General features: G+C 44.1%; 1 protein-coding gene across 1 annotated transcript; it reads left to right on the forward strand.

Annotated features, from left to right (window-relative positions):
* Window positions 1–964: 964 nt before the first annotated feature.
* Window positions 965–9,447, forward strand: phyh (phytanoyl-CoA 2-hydroxylase). The gene is made up of 9 exons (XM_056277888.1): window positions 965–1,311; window positions 1,836–1,891; window positions 2,479–2,589; window positions 3,541–3,709; window positions 5,598–5,679; window positions 6,147–6,328; window positions 6,820–6,969; window positions 7,402–7,536; window positions 8,822–9,447. The coding sequence occupies exons 1-9, from the start codon at window positions 1,246–1,248 to the stop codon at window positions 8,873–8,875; spliced, it is 1,005 nt and encodes a 334-aa protein (XP_056133863.1). The 5' UTR covers window positions 965–1,245; the 3' UTR covers window positions 8,876–9,447.
* The last annotated feature ends 9,335 nt before the right edge of the window (window positions 9,448–18,782 follow it).

Consider the following 18,782-nt stretch of genomic DNA (forward strand, 5'->3'; position numbering starts at 1 on the left):
TTTTGTTCTCCGTCACCGACCCCAGCGCCCTCTTTACAGTCCCGGCAATGAGTTTGGACTTTGCTCTCTATCAAACATGAACTCTCTATCAAACATCCTGCAGCCACAATACGCTGAACATGAAAGGAAACGTACAAAGGAGGCTCTCCCAAAGTCTGTTACTGACTTTAGGTTGTGCACTCGAGCTGCATAACAGCTACACATCACAAACACAGAAGCGCTGCTTAAACAACCTATCTACTCATATATTTTCGTAATGTGTGTGTGTGTGTGTGTGGTGTTAGTGTGTGTGTGTGTGTGTGTGTGTTAGTTAGTGTAGATAGCGGGACCGAAAACTAAAGCACTTATGATCCTAATTTTTTTTTTGGAGGTGGTAGGTATTGTTCCAGAGAGGACCAGAAAAATAGCAGAAAATTATAATAATTATGCATAATTATGCAAAATATGCATTTTTGCAAAAATGCACTTATGATCCTACATTTTTTTTGGAGGTGGTAGGTATTGTTCCAGAGGACCAGAAAAATAGTAAAAAATTAAAATAATTATGCATAATTATGCAAAATATTCATTTTCTAAAAATGGCTAAAAAAACACTTTTCTCGGCATGTCAGGTGATTCTGAGCCTCTTTGATTCTTTCACCTATATAAAAAAAAAAATTCTGGGACTTAAATGTTTTGGCATTATGCAAAATATATGCATTTTTGCAAAAATGCACTTATGATCCTACATTTTTTTTTGGGAGGTGGTAGGTATTGTTCCAGAGAGGACCAGAAAAATAGCAAAAAAATTAAAATAATGATGCATAATTATGCAAAACATGCATTTTCTAAAAATGGCTAAAAACCACTTTTCTCGGCATTTCAGATGACTGAGCGTTTGGGGGGAGGGTGTTGGAGGGGGGAGGGGGGGGGTGTTGGGGCAGGGGGAAGGCGGTTAGCTGGCAGGATGAAGAGGAGGGAGATTCAGACGGGTGGATAACCAGACCGCTACATTGTAGCGGGGTTCTTCTAGCGTTAAAATAATGGGCTGTTTTGTGACGCGCTGTGGAAAAACTAGCCCCGCTGTCATTAGATTTGCATATGCATGAGGGGGGCGGTGCCGGGGTTTGACAGCGACCCGCAGCTGTGAACTGTGTCCAGCGCCGTCAACCCCTCTCATATCTCGGCGTCTCCCTCGTCACACCGACGCCGGTGGAGCTCGGAGGACGTAACCCAACGCAACACGCAGCTGTTTAAAGTCGCAAAATGTCTCGGGCTTCGGAGAGACTCAAAGCGGTCTTCGGTCACCTTGGTAGATCGCCTCCTTCGGTCGTATCCTTTCCTTTCCTCCTGTAACGTCTGCGGAGTGTTTCCGACCCGCCGCGCCGCGCAGACGGACGGTAGCCGGGCCCGGGAGCGTTGCGCCGGGGCGCAGCCCCGCAGGATAGGCCGGGGTCGGAGGACACGGAGCAGGCCGCTACGCCGCCGTGCTTAATTGGAGACGTCGCACGTCATGTCGGGTTCATTTCAACCTTCATTAAAAACAGAAGCACTGAGGCGTTACGTGCTACTACCTCGAATACTGCAAATACTAGTGATATAATATACTATCTCATAATATAAATACGAGATCTCATTAGTATTTACAGTTTGTATTTGTTATATATATACTTGCTTGATTAGATACCTTATGGGCTGACGGGTGATTTGTGCCAAAATGTTCATTATAAGGAAACCCTCAACAATAAGAGGACAACTAGAAGTGTTTCAGTATTTCTGTATAGTGTTATAAATGGGAGTTGTGGTCTATATATGATAGTTTTATCAGTCTTCGCCTTGACCGATATACCTGCAAGCAAGCCTCACCTACATCTGGCCAAATCACCCCCTACTGCAACTCACAAGTGTTTAGGTAGGTATCTACTATCTATCTATACGTCTATCTATACATCTATCTATCTCCACATCTATCCATCTATACATCTATCTATACATCTATACTACACCTGTCGTTATCGAGCACATTTCGTACATTAAAATGCAATGTAAGGTGCTTTATCGCAAACTAAGGTGTGCAGATAAAACCAAAGGAAAGATTAAAAAAAAGAATGAAATTGAAAAAAATTAACCTTAATAAAAAAGTGAATAAGACAAAAGAAAAATAACAAAACAAAATGAAAAAATAGGACAGACACAACCCACAGCCAGTCAACAGCAGATTAAGAGCCAGTGGATAGAAACACGGGGGATTTATTCTAGGTGAAGACGTGTAAAAAAAAAAAAAGTTTTTGTTTTAAATCCAAATGTCATATTTCAACATTACACTTGTATTTATTTCATCTGTTACGCCAGTAGGTCAGCCTTATCGCGTCGAATGTTACACAAGTGGTATTTACCCACTACCTTTGACACATTAACCCGTGACTGACAGATTGATGACTTCACTCACCTGTGTGTGTGTGCGTGTGTGTGTGTGTGTGTGTGCATGCATGTGTGCAGGTACACAAATGACACTGACGTCCTGACCCCCGAGCAGCGACTCTTCTACGAGGAGAATGGCTTCATCCTCATCAAAAACTTGGTGTCAGAGGAGGATATTGACCGTTTCAGGTAAAAACTATGGCCACCTGAAGCGTTGTGTTTAAATGACTCCAAATATTTGTTTATGTTTAAAGATAAACATTTTTTTTAAAGATAATTGAGCGTTGCGCATTCATGAGAGCAAAAATGAATCCTAATACTTGCGTCCGACGGTGTGGTTTATGAATTTGCCCCATGCGATGTTTTCTTTGCAAATAACATTTCATTCAATTTGCCGTATCATATTTACCACTGCATTATGACAGTATGGGAAAAAGTAGATGTTAGACCAAGTCCATATTGTTCTGACTAATTTGTGTATTTTTTCCCCCCAAAAGTATTGCTTTGCCTGCAAACTCCCTATTTACCGGGTAATATTGGTCAAGTAAAACATCCCATCCATCCATCCATCTATTATCCAAATCGCTTATCCTGCTGTCAGGGTCGCGGGGATGCAGGGTCCATCCCAGCAGTCATTCGGCAGCAGGCGGGGAGACACCCTGGACAGGCTGCCAGGCCGTCACAGGGCCGTTCAAAAATACCAAATAAAATCACTGTTTTCTAACGATTTACCATTCACATACTGCATTAGCTAACTTGTTAGCTGGCCAACTCAGTGAAGAGAAGTTCAAGAACATATATAAACATGTATATGGCAAAAACAGCAGCAAAAACATACATATATAAAGGTTAATGTAATGGTTAAGTAAAACAGGAGTTTTGTAATTTTGCTGCAGTAACAATGGGACGTACATGTTAATTCAGAATGCTAATTTGATTTGTGAAATCTAAAATGGGATAAGATTAAGAGTGCACATATCCTGGTCTAGACTAGTTAATGCTGAAACCAAACTTATCAAACTTGGACTGAATTTATCAGCAGGCCCTTATCTGAGCTTGTGATCATGTGGGTGGTTGTCAATGCTTACTTGCAAATTTGTGTGTGTTTGTTTGTGTGTGTGTGTGTCTTGTTTTCGTCAGGATGGCGTTTGAGCGGATCTGCAGGAGGGAGGTGCAGGTTCCTGGGCTGCTGGTGATGAGAGACGTGGCCATTGCAAAATCGGAGTTTATTGAAGATCAGAAAGCCGTCTCCAAAGTTCAAGACTTCCAGGAAGACCCAGAGCTGTTCCGATACTGCACCTTACCACAGGTACCGCCCGGCTGGTCCTGGACATCAACAAACTCAAAGCCGAGAATGAACAACTAAAAGCAACACTCAGGAACACAGTTTTCCTTTAGCGCTATCAAATGCAAAGCAGCACAGGTTCCCTTTTTCACAGGTCTGACCAGTGTCTTTTTTGAGTGGTTGCTCCAAACAGTTAAAGACAGTGTAGAGAGGTTGTGCGTGACTCTCTGACCCTGGAGGTCCATCTATTGGCTATCCTGATGAAACTCCGATTAGGGCTCAGCAACAAGGATATTGCATTCAGATTTAATGTTACCGAATGTGACATCTTTAAAATTACGAGAAGTTGGCTCCTTGTTATGTCTCAGGTTTTGAAACCTCTCATCAAGTGGCCAAGCAAGCATGCAATATTAAGGAATATGCCAAAATGTTTTAAAGCTAAACACACGCGTTGCAGATGCATTATTGACTGCACTGAAATTTTTATTAACAGACCCCCAAATCTAACCTCCAAGAGCCCAAACATATTCGAATTATAAGAGCCCCAACACAGTGAAGTATTTGGTTGGCATGTCACCTGCAGGAGCCATCACTTTCCTGTCTGCAGGTTGGGGTGGGCCGTGTTTCTGATAAACAACTTACAGCCGAGTCTGGATTTTATGACCTTCTAGAAGTAAATGATGAGACACTAGCAGATCGTGGTTTTACCATCAGAGATGAGCTTGCCATACACGGTGCCACCCTAAGAATCCCTCACTTTACCAAAGGTAAAAAGCAGCTCTCTGCTCAAGAAGTGGAAACAGCAAGGCGTTTGTCTAACGTGAGAATACACATTGGAAGAGTAACAGGTAGATGGAAGAATTTCAAAACTCTGACAACTGTTACTCCACTCACACAGGTAGACCTCTGAGATGACACGGTGATTGTGTGTGCGGCATTAACAAACGTTTGTAAATGTATAGTCCCTAGAAAATAACTCGTCAACGTTTTGATAAAGGATCCGTGAAATTATAATCTACATTTTCCAGTATGTAGCGTCCAAGATACATTTCAAGGTTCAAGGTTTTTATTAGTCACACGTTTATGTGCAGGTACAGCAGCAGTGACGTGAGGTAATATTTTTTTTTCACAAGATGCACACTTATTGTAAAAAAAAAAAATTATTATTGAGATTAATTCAACATTAAATTGTTTTAATGTAAGATACAACTACAGGCGATGCCAATTTATTACTGCATTAAATTATGTTTCACAGTACATATTTTTTGACTTCATTTTTTGCACTGTTCACAATACCAACCACAACCTGTCTTTTGATTTGGACTGTCTAATCAGGAAATAGTGTGTCCTGGACATGACCGCTAGTAACATAGTTGTATGCATCCAGAAACGTGTGCGCTTTCAAGTCCTCCCGGGAATAAAGACTTGGTGTGTCGGTCAGGTATTCGTGAATATTTGGCCACTGAAGACTGGGCCATTTTGTCTCGTCATTAATCCACTGACCTGCACCTAAAGCACACGGGTCTCCAAGACGGGTCCCATTCACCAAGGTTAATCTCGTAGCATACCTGGTCTTATCACTGGGTGACAAGCTGTTTTAGTAGGCGGAAAACATTTTAAAACTAAAATCAAACCGTGGTAACGTACCGGAAGTTCGCTAGCCGTCCTCACACCAAGCCGAGGCGGTAATCAACAACCGAGTAACGTTGTTCCTGCAGCCGAGCTGCGCGCGCATCCCCAGTGTTTGATAACAAGTAATTCCCCTATGTGTTGTTTGAAGGCGCCAGAGCTTCATGTCCGTTTTTATTTTGAGTTGTTATTCACACTTCTGGACAGCAGAGGTCAGCATTCAAGCAGTCACACGTTGCTTCTTAAGGGTCTGTACTTAAAATCTCTTCTTATTTTCTCATAGATTCTGAAGCATGTGGAGTGTTTCACTGGTCCTAACATCATGGCCATGCACACCATGCTCATCAACAAGCCTCCAGACGCAGGTGAGGAGCAGGAGGAGCAAAATCTGGTTTTTATGTGCCAAAAAGGTTTAATTTGAACGGGTCTGTGTGGCTCACAAAAAAACAGGTAGGACGTAAACCACATTTTTAAAGGTAGCGTTCAGCAAAGGGAAGAAAAAGATCATTTGAGGAATAACTGATCTCTTTTATACAGTGTTCGTAGATGCCGATGGAAGAAGGAAGTGTTATTTGACAAGTTAACAAACAGAAAAGGGGAATGAAAAGGATGTCATGTTATGTGTGCCTAACAGAACTGACAGCTGAGGGTGTTATATAGGAGCACCAAGTACTAGAACCTGCAAAAAAAAAAAAAAAATCAAATTTCTGCCAAGTAGCCGCACGTCTCAAATCGGTTTTCAAGTGCGAAATAGCTTGGCTTTATAATTAACCTGGCAAGCGGTATTTTTATGGAATGTCTGCTGTTTTTTTTTTTTTTTTTCTTAACACAGGGAAGAAGACCTCCCGCCACCCTTTGCACCAGGATCTTCATTACTTCCCGTTCCGCCCAGTGGACAAAATAGTTTGTGCCTGGACGGCCATGGAGAGAATCAACCGAAAAAATGGATGCCTGGTCGTCCTGCCAGGAACACACACCGGCACACTGAAAGAGCATGACTACCCAGAGTGGGAGGTAGACTAACACATACACACATACAGACACACACATTACTCACCGGTGCCCACAAGTCCGTGCATGTGCACTTGTACCACTGCTACTACTATACATGCATACTGATTATGGACACACACTCATACACACGGCAGCACACGCAACCAAAAAAAACAAAACAAAAACAAAAAACACACACACACATTAACACACGGAATTGTCCACATATAGATTTTCACATGTGGGAAAACCCCCGTACACTGCACACACACACACATCCTGCCAATAGGATGGCTTCTGTGAGGTCCTCACCAGCGGTGTTACCACTATTAACATGGAGAAGTATGGCTTCTTATCAGGTCAATTCTCTGTAACGCACACAAAAAAAATAGTATTGTCTTTCACGGGGTTGGTAGCCTTCATGTTCATCATAATTCATTCTCACACACACTTATGCGCAACGCAGACACAAACTGCATTGCAGACACAAACATTCCCTGCTCTTTTTTCAGGGTGGGGTGAATAAGATGTACCACGGCGTGCGTGACTACAACCCCGAGCATCCCATGGTGCACCTGGAGATGGAGAAAGGGGACACAGTCTTCTTCCATCCGCTGTTGATTCACGGCTCCGGGATGAACCAGACACAGGGCTTCCGCAAGGTGAGCTGCACCCAGCAGTCCCCATGGCTCCAAGTACCAGGAAGCATGCTACATAGAATGATGCGGTTATCCGCCTTGACTCTTTCTCTGTCTCTGTTCCTGTCGTGTTCCCATTCTCTTTTCGACCTTCTCTTTCTGTCAGCCCACCTGCACCACTGATGTGGTACTAATACTCTCCAGTAGTCAGCACCTCCTTTGGCTGTTACGGGGACTATGTGTAGTTTCACCCGAGTGCCGTCCTCCATCATTCAGCGATGTATAACAGCAAAATAGATCAGATAAGCAGACTCGAATAAAAAAAAAATAGCTGACACGTGTTCCCCAACATCTGCCATTTGCAAACACCCACAGTAGATATCACTTTATAGGTATCAAAGCCAGCTTATTCTGCAAATTAAAACTGATTTTCACTTTCACTGTGTGTGTTTACAGGCCATCTCCTGCCATTATGCCAGCGCAGACTGTTATTACATAGATGTGATGGGAACCACGCAGGAGAACATTTGGCAGGAGATGAAAGAGATTGCAGCCAGGAAATACGATGTGGATGACAGCATCACCTGCCAGGTAAAGGCACTTGTGTTTTGGATGTATTTGAATTTGTATTTATATTTGAATTTGTTGATGGAGAAGCAGCTATGTGATTAGTCTAGCCGCTGTTGCCTCATAGCCCCTACTCCCCACGGGTTTCTGCACACATCCCTGGACAGGCCGCCAGACCATCACAGGGCCCACACACACACACACACACACACACACACACACTAAGGACAGTTTAGTACGGCCGATACACCTGACCTGCATGTCTTTGGACTGTGGGAGGAAACCGGAGCACCCGGAGGAAACCCATGCAGACACGGCGAGAACATGTAAACTCCACACAGAGGATGACCCGGGAGGACCCCCAAGGTTGGACTATGCTGGGGGCTTGAACCCAGGACCTTCTTGCAGTGAGGCGACCGCGCTAACCACTACGCCACCATGCCGCCCTTTCTGCACACAGTTTAAAAAAATACTATGAGGTGAACTGGAGATGTCAAATTGCCCATAGGTAATGAATAGGAGTGTATGTGGTTGTGTATGTGGACCCTGTGATGAACTGGTGACATGTCCAGTTCACCATCATGGCCAGGATGTCTCACTGTCTTCTTTCCAATGCATGCTGGGATGAACTCCTGCAACCCTGAATTGGATGAAGAGGGTATGAATGGATTTGTATTTGTAACAAGCACATTTTTTTTTTGGGAAAAATCCCCACCCCCGCCTCCCCTTTTCTCCCAATTGTACTTTGCTGATTACCCCACTCTTCCAAGCCATCCCGGTCGCTGCTCCACCCCCTCCGCCGATCCGGGAAGGGCTGCAGACTACCACATGTCTCCTCCGATACGTGTGGAGTCGCCAACTGCTTCTTTTCACCTGACAGTGAGGAGTTTCCCCAGGGGGACGTAGCGCATGGGAAGATCGCGCCCCGATCGACCAGAGGAGGTGCTAGTGCAGCGACCAGGACACACACCCACCTCCGGCTTCCCAACTGCAGACACGGTCTATTGTGTCTGTAGGGACGCCAGACCAAGCTGGAGGTAACACGAGGATTCAAACCGGCGATCCCTGTGTTGGTAGGCAACGGAATAGACCGCCACGCTACCCGGACGCCCTTGCGTGACAGCTTTTTACGTGGAGTGGCTGATGTGGCTGCAAAAAGATAGCAGAAAAGAGGAAAAGAGGCAGATGGCTGGATAAATGAAATTGTTCCAGCTGCTAAATGAGGATTCGTTTACAGGTTATTTGAAGGTGAGGAAAATGGAAGTTGTTGTTTGGTGAAATGACCCTTCGGATTCTCTCTCCGCCGCAGGACACATGGGCTATCCGGGGACGCCTGGTGAAAGGAGAAAGGACCTCCCTGTGAAGGAGCCTGCACGCCTTAAAACTCTACTAGCTGATCATCACCAGCGGGCAAACCCGTGTAGCGGCAGTGTGTCAGCGCAGGGCTGTGACAAGGGGACAAGAGGGAGTCTCAAGTTAGGTATCATATCCCTCAAATCAAGGCCTTCCTCTAACCTGGGATTTATTGAGGTGTGAGCGGGAGGGGACACCGATTCTTCTGATGCACAAACCTGAATCATAAAGGCACTTGCTGTGAGTTGGAGCGGAGGGTGAGGAACAGGTTGGGAGAGCGAGAGAAAGAGAGAGCACGGGTGAGAGACTGAGGACGAGGTGGAGAAGTGGCATTAAATATGTAAGAACGACATATACTTAGGTGGAAATGCTGGTAGGGTCATCGCCTTTCGCCGCCATCTCTGACAAACAATTCAGGTAATAGGTTGTTATAACGCACCTTGTTGCCTTAAGCTTTCATGTTGATACTGTTTTAATTGTTTCACAATGAATTTTGTGTTGATTTTGTTTGAGTTGTTGTGTTGTTTGAACATGATGTTCCCGTTCTAACGTAATCAGAAATAAACTGACTGCTGTGATAACAAGGAGCTTTTCCTTTGGTGTCTTCGCTTGCTTGTGCGCGCACACACACACACACACACACACACACACACACACACACACACACACACACACACACAGGTGAGGTAGCCCTAGCTTTGTGCTCGCTTGAAAACGGAAACAAATGTTGAATTAAACCTTAACGAAAGCACAGTAAGGTTGCTGTTTGGTTTTTGTTTTTTTTAATCTATTTACTCCTTTCACTGATTTACCCCCCTACAAGGGGTGCTGGAGTCTTTCCCAGAATGCTTTGGGCTGAATGCAGGGAGACCTCCTGGATGGCTCGGCAATCCATTAGCATGGCCAGCTGATGTTTCATCAAATCCAGTCCAGTCCAGTCCAATCCACTGCAATCCAGTCCATCTGTTTAAGGTTTCCTTGAGCAAGGCAGTGACAGCCCATACGCTCCGGAGGCATAATTATTTTTTTTGGGGGGGCCTTTTTCCCCCCAGTTGTACTTGGCCAGTTACCCCACTCTTCTGAGTCGTTCCAGTCGCTGCTCCACCACCTCTGCCGATCCGGGGAGGGCTGCAGACTACCACATGCCTCCTCCCATACATGTGGAGTCACCAGCCGCTTCTTTTCACCTGACAGTGGAGTTTCCCCAGGGGGACGTAGCACATGGGAGGATCACGCTATTCCCCCCCAGTACCCCCCCCCTGAACAGGCGCCCCGACTGACCAGAGGAGGCGCTAGTGCAGCAACGAGGACACACCCACATCCGGCTTCCCACCCGCAGACACGGCCAATTGTGTCTGTAGGGACGCCCGACTGAGCCGGAGGTAACACGGGGATTCAAACCTGCGATCCCCGTGTTGGAAGGCAATGGAATAGAGCGCTACGCTACCCGGACGCCGCCGGCCAGCTGAGGTTTCATTAAATCCAGTCCAGTCCAATCCATCGCAATCCAGTCCATCTGGCTAAAGTGTCCTTGAGCAAGGCAGTGACGGCCCATTCTTGATCTGAACCTGAACCCTGACCTCTCTAGAGGACAGAAAACAAACCAACACCAAGTGTAAAATGACAGATTCTGACCCAAACGGATCTTCCCTTGCTGCTGAAAGTGACGCTGGAGTCGATTTTCTTGTTTAAACACAGTAGACGGGGCTTTTTCCTGGCTAAGGTCCCTCTCCATACTGGAGCCGACCCTGAAAAAGCAAAAACACACACACCTGATCTAGTCTGTGTGTGTGTGTGTGTGTGTGTCTGGGTGTGTTTGGATGTCTCAACACGCACAGGAGAGAACAGGGTCTTTGTTCGAGGGCCACGGAGGACCTCTCAGGTCTGCCGCTGATGCAGAAACACAGGAAATTCCTCCATATGCAACCAAAACACAGCAGACCCGGAGAATTTCAGAGGCTCACACGCCGAACTCCATCACACAGATGAAAAACACCGGTACAGTATGACACAACACCTCCTTGTTCCTCTGCACGCACTATATCACACACACACACACACACACACACACACACACACACACACACACACACACACACATATAATATCCACACTCAAAACACACACACAATTTCAAATAAACACCTGCACACACAAAAATGAGCTCACAATACATCTGCACTGACCTGCACAACGACAAACACACACAAATGCACATGTAATATGCAAACACACTCGCACACCGTGTGCACCCTGTGGGTCCAAAAGCACGCACACTCACTATTAAATCTCCCCCCAGACGGCTGATCTGGACTCACTTTACTCAGTGCAGGCGGGGGCCAAGCAGTGGAAGACTCGAGCCCATTTTCCTTCCGAGGAAAATTCCCTGGAAGCCTTCAGAACCCCCCCCCCCCCAACACACACACACACACACACACACACACAGAGCCACTGCTCCCGCACACACCGACTCACACGGCATCTGTACACGCCACAGCATCGCAGCCAGTCCAGTATTAGATCCTGAAGAATATGTCAGCTGTTATCTGGCTGCACTTGGCCGATGAGCTGAATCCGAGGATACTTCCATGTGCTTCCATAAGCAGATATTCTTCTAGGTGGTCTGAGGGGTTTGTGTCTTTGGGTCCTGATGTTGAGCATCCCAAGACAAGTCTTACAAACGTACTTCCCACCAGGCCCTCTGAGTATCAGAATCAGTGCATCTCACCTGCAAACAGCCTCGCTGTTTGCAGGTGAGAACACACATATCCAAACTACAAGAACACACATATCCAGACTACAAGAACACACATATCCAAACTACAAGAACACACATATCCAAACTACAAGAACACACATATCCAAACCACAAGAGCACACATATCCAAACTACAAGAACACACATATCCAAACTACAAGAACACACATATCCAAACTATAAGAACACACATATCCAAACTACAAGAACACACATATCCAAACCACAAGAACACACATATCCAAACCACAAGAACACACATATCCAGACTACAAGAACACACATATCCAAACTACAAGAACACACATATCCAAACTATAAGAACACACATATCCAAACCACAAGAACACACATATCCAAACCACAAGAACACACATATCCAAACTATAAGAACACACATATCCAAACCACAAGAACACACATATCCAAACTACAAGAACACACATATCCAAACTACAAGAACGCACATATCCAAACCACAAGAACACACATATCCAGACTACAAGAACACACATATCCAAACCACAAGAACACACATATCCAAACCACAAGAACACACATATCCAAACCACAAGAACACACATATCCAAACCACAAGAGCACACATATCCAAACCACAAGAACACACATATCCAAACCACAAGAACACACATATCCAGACCACAAGAACACACATATCCAGACTACAAGAACACACATATCCAGACTACAAGAACACACATATCCAAACTACAAGAACACACATATCCAAACTACAAGAACACACATATCCAAACTATAAGAACACACATATCCAAACTACAAGAACACACATATCCAAACCACAAGAACACACATATCCAAACCACAAGAACACACATATCCAAACCACAAGAACACACATATCCAAACTACAAGAACACACATATCCAGACTACAAGAACACACATATCCAAACCACAAGAACACACATATCCACACTACAAGAACACACATATCCAAACCACAAGAACACACATATCCAAACCACAAGAACACACATATCCAAACCACAAGAACACACATATCCAAACCACAAGAACACACATATCCAAACTACAAGAACACACATATCCAAACCACAAGAACACACATATCCAAACTACAAGAACACACATATCCAGACTACAAGAACACACATATCCAAACCACAAGAACACACATATCCAAACTAAAAAAAAAACCAGTCAATGCTAGGCGAGGCCGCCGCCAGACCGCCCTCGGTGTTATCGGAACTGCCGGTCTGCAGTTAGGGCAGGGCCGTGGTCCCTGGGCTCACTGAATACAACAGACCAAACTCTCCCAGCTGATCAAGCGCCAGCTCTCCCAGCCATCAAACAAAGACACAAACGTAGACACAGACGTGGACAAAGACACTGCATGGACGGTACTGGGTGAGGCCGCCGCAAATGTAAGTTCGCGCCGCTTGCACGTTGATTTTGTGCATCACTGCAACATTCAGGTGCTATAAAAAGTGTTGACGTTAATAGGGGCCTCCAGGTAGCGTAGCGGTCTATTCCGTTGCCTACCAACACGGGGATTGCCGGTTCGAATCCCCGTGTTACCTCTGGCTTGGTCAGGCATTCCTACAGACACAGTTGGCCGTGTCTGTGGGTGGGAAGCCGGATGTGGGTATGTGTCCTGGTCGCTGCACTAGTGCCTCCTCTGGTCAGTCAGGGCGCCTGTTCAGGGAGGAGAGGGAACTGGGGGGAATAGCGTGATCCTCCTACGCACCATATATCCCCCTGGCGAAACTCCTCACTGTCAGGTGAAAAGAAGCGGCTGGTGATGCCACATGCGTGGGGGGGGGCACGTGGCAGTCTGCAGCCCTCCCCGGATCGGCAGAGGGGGGGTGGAGCAGCGACCGGGACAGCTCGGACGAGGGGGGTAATTGGCCAGATACAATTGGGGATTTCGACCTAGAGAGCTACGAATATTTGTGTTATCTGTTTGGTATATTTGGGTAATATTGTTCTCGATAACAAATTTCAATCCCATATTGACGCTACCTCTAAAAAGGTCCAAAGACTTTTTTATCTCGATAAAAATGAACTTTTCTTTTACGTTTCTACTGAGATGATGACTCTTTTACAGAAGTTCCATTGAATCCGTTTTAAACTTTTGGAAGTCTTGTTAGAGTGGCCGGTAAGGCCTCAGGGAGGAGTCATGTATACTGGATGCTATAATGCAGCGTTTCTCAAACCTCTCCTGGAGGACCACTTGTCCTGCATGTTTTAGATCTCTCCCTGCTCCAACACAGCTGATCCAAATGATCAACTCGTTATGAGCTCCCGAAGCTGCCTAATAACAAAACTGAGATCATTTAAATCAGCTGTGTTGGAGCAGGGAGCGATCTAAAACATGCAGACAAGTGGTCCTCCAGGACAGGTTTGAGAACGCTGCTATAATGGACTGCCAGGATCATGCACGCCATAGGGAGTTTGAGTTATTGCCCTCGGACCGCCATTTCAGGGCTCCTGTTCAGAGGACTAAACGCTCCAGTCTCCTTCATCCCAAGTGCTCTTGATATGCTTAATGCCAGTCAGCACTCTGGTGCATTCCTTGCACTATCGTGGCACATTTGCACACTTGTACTTGGTCTGAATTTGCATTTCCCTGCACTAGTTCTGTGATTTATCGTTGATGATGTTGATGATGTTTGACTGATATACTTTATTGATCCCCGTAGGGGAATTACACTCTGCATTTAACCCATCCTAGCTGTGTAGCTAGGAGCAGCGGGCAGCCGCCGTGCAGCGCCCGGGGACCAACACCAGTTCGTCTTGCCATTCCTTGCTCAGGGGCACAGACAGGAGCATTAACCCTAACATGCATGTCTTTTTGATGGTGGGGGAAACCAGAGCCACCCAGAGAAAACCCACCACAGACACGGGGAGAACATACCAACTCCACACAGAGGACGACCTGGGATGACCCCAAGGTTGGACTACCACAGGGTTCTGAACCCAGGACCTTCTTGCTGTGAGGCAACAGTGCTAACCACTGTGCCGCCAAATCAAATCAAAGGATGATGTTGTCCTTTTGTCTTCTGTCATTATGTGAATCTGCTGCACAACAAATTTCCCCTCGTAGGACAATAAAGATAACCGCAAACCTTGAACCTTGGACAAAAGTCTGTACAAGTTTGTTTTTTTTCCCCTAAAACTGAAAACACTCTTTGATGTAATTGGGGGGTTATTATGTCAAAGGTAAGGTAGGTTATTTTTTGGGGATTTTTCCCCCTGCCAATTTTTCTCCCCAATTGTACTTGGCCAATTACCCCACTCTTCCAAATTGTACCAGTCGCTGCTCCACCCCCTCGGCCAATCCGGGGAGGCTGCAGACTACCACATGCCTCCTTCGATACAGGTGGAGTCAGTCACTAGTCAATTCTTTTCACCTGACAGTGAGGAGTTTCGCCAGGGAGGATCACGCTATTCCCCCCAGTTCCCCCCTCCCCCCCCGAACAGGCGCCCCGACCGACCAGAGGAGGCGCAAGGGCAGTGACCAGGACACATACCCACATCTGCTTCCCACCCACCAACACAGCCAATTGTGTCTGTATGGATGCCCGACCCCTCCGGAAGGTAGGTTGTTAACACAAGAAGACACTGCATTAAATGGAGGTTAGTGTAGCATGCGGGTGCCTACGGGGTGAATGTACAATGTATATATCACTGAGATGATTCATTTCTGGGAAAACAGAGGGTTCGGCACACAGCCAGGCCCGGCATGCCTCAATACAACACACACCTGCATCAACTCTACCCGCCATGGAAGGTACACATACCTATATCACTCCAATACACATACATATACCACTCATATACAACATACCAATATCACTCATAAACACATACCTGTACCACACATATACACATACCTATACCACTCCTATACACATACCTATAACACTCCTATAAACATACATATACCACTCAATACACATACCTATATCACTCCAATACACATACAAAACCACTCATATACACATACCTAAATCACTCATAACACATACCTAATACCACTCCATATACACATACCTATACCACTCCTATACACAACCTATATCCACTCCTATAAACATACATATACCACTCATATACACATACCTATATCACTCCTATACACATACCTATATCACTCCTATACACATACCTATATCACTCCTATACACATACCTATATCACTCCTATAAACAACATATACCACTCATATACACATACCTATATCACTCCTATACACATACCTATATCACTCCTATACACATACCTATACAACTCCTATACACATACCTATATCACTCCTATACACATACATATACCACTCATATACACATACCTATAATCACTCCTATACACATACCTATACCACTCCTATACACATACCTATACACTGCTATACACATACCTATACCACTCCTATACACATAACTACACCACTCCTATACACATACCTATACCACTCCTATACACATACCAATACCACTAATATACACATACCTATACCACTCCTATACACATACCTATACCACTAATATACACATACCTATACCACTAATATACACATACCTATACACTCCTATACACATACCAATACCACTAATATACACATACCTATACCACTCCAATACACATACCTATACCACTAATATACACATACCTATACCACAAATATACACATACCTATACCACTCCTATACACATACCTACATCACTCATATACACATAACTACACCACTCAATATACACATACCTATACCACTCATATACACATACCTATACCACTCCTATACACATACCAATACCACTCATATACACATACCTATACCACTCCTATACACATACCTATACCACTCATATACACATACCTATACCACTCATATACATATACCTATATCACTCATATACACATACCTATACCACTCAGATACATACACCTATACCACTCATATACACATACCTATACCACTCCTATACACATACCTATACCACTCATATACATATACCTATATCACTCATATACACATACCTATACCACTCATATACACATACCTATACCACTCATATACACATACCTATATCACTCCTATACACATACCTATATCACTTCCTATACACATACCTATATCACTCCTATACACATACCTATATCACTCCTATAAACATACATATACCACTCATATACACATACCTATATCACTTCCTATACACATACCTATATCACTCCTATACACATACCTATACAACTCCTATACACATACCTATATCACTCCTATACACATACATATACCACTCATATACACATACCTATATCACTCCTATACACATACCTATACCACTCCTATACACATACCTATACCACTGCTATACACATACCTATACCACTCTATACACATAACTACACCACTCCTATACACATACCATGACCACTCCTATACACATACCAATACCACTAATATACACATACCTATACCACTCCTATACACATACCTATACCACTAATATACACATACCTATACCACTAATATACACATACCTATACCACTCCTATACACATACCAATACACTAATATACACATACCTATACCACTCCTATACACATACCTATACCACTAATATACACATACCTATACCACTAATATACACATACCTATACCACTCCTATACACATACCTACATCACTCATATACACATAACTACACCACTCATATACACATACCTATACCACTCATATACACATACCTATACCACTCCTATACACATACCAATACCACTCATATACACATACCTATACCACTCCTATACACATACCTATACCACTCATATACACATACCTATACCACTCATATACATATACCTATATCACTCATATACACATACCTATACCACTCATATACATACACCTATACCACTCATATACACATACCCTATACCACTCCTATACACATACCTATACCACTCATATACATATACCTATATCACTCATATACACATACCTATACCACTCATATACACATACCTATACCACTCATATACACATACCTATACCACTCATATACACATACCTATATCACTCCTATACACATACCTATACCACTCATATACACATACCTATACCACTCATATACACATACCTATACCACTCCTATACACATACCTATACCACTCCCTATACACATACCTATATCACTCCTATACACATACCTATACCACTCATATACACATACCTATACCACTCCTATACACATACCTATACCACTCCTATACACATACCTATACCACTCATATACACATACCTATATCACTCATATACACATACCTATATCACTCCTATACACATACCTATATCACTCATATACACATACCTATATCACTCCTATACACATACCTATATCACTCCTATAAACATACATATACCACTCATATACACATACCTATATCACTCCTATACACATACCTATACCACTCCTATACACATACCTATACCACTCCTATACACATACCTATAGCACTCATATACACATACCTATATCACTCATATACACATACCTATATCACTCATATACACATACCTATACCACTCCTATACACATACCTATACCACTCACAAAGCATAAAAAGGCAGAATAACATTTACGCAATTAAATCCATCAACACTTTGAGTCTGATATAAATGGAAGAATGCTGCTTGGAGGTACTCATTAAGTTAATCTTATTATTATCATCATTATTGTTATAATTACTAAGTGCAAACACACGCGTGAAACACACACACACACATTTACACAAAGGTGAACACATGCCTGCACACATCTGCATCTCCTTACACATGCTGTCTTTCTATGGTGCAGCCTCCTCCATCAGCTAATAAGAAACATATTTCTCTGTGCTCCTACACCCACACACACACACACACACACACACCTCAGCAGACAAATGAACTTTTCGATGAGGATCTGATAAAGTGATTGGCCGGCGGCGAGAGACGTGTCCTCATTTAGCCTCAGCCATGCCATACCATTCCTCATCTGCAGCCCAAAGTAGGCCTGTGTGTGTGTGTGTGTGTGTGTGTGTGTTTGTGTGTGTGTGTGTGTGTGCGTGTGAGAGAGGGGTTCCTACATGTTGGAAAGTAATTTTTG

Source organism: Lampris incognitus, chromosome 3 (assembly GCF_029633865.1).
Source record: "Lampris incognitus isolate fLamInc1 chromosome 3, fLamInc1.hap2, whole genome shotgun sequence".
In the NCBI taxonomy this organism is placed as follows: Eukaryota; Metazoa; Chordata; class Actinopteri; order Lampriformes; family Lampridae; genus Lampris; species Lampris incognitus.

What these genes read in the sequence shown, in the direction of transcription:
- phyh (XM_056277888.1), top strand. Translation starts at nt 1,246, where the DNA reads ATGTCTCGGGCTTCGGAGAGACTCAAAGCGGTCTTCGGTCACCTTGGT. An exon ending in GAGGATATTGACCGTTTCAG is followed by an intron (nt 2,590 to 3,540) that starts GTAAAAACTATG and finishes TGTTTTCGTCAG; the next exon opens with GATGGCGTTTGAGCGGATCT. An exon ending in ATGACAGCATCACCTGCCAG is followed by an intron (nt 7,537 to 8,821) that starts GTAAAGGCACTT and finishes TCTCCGCCGCAG; the next exon opens with GACACATGGGCTATCCGGGG.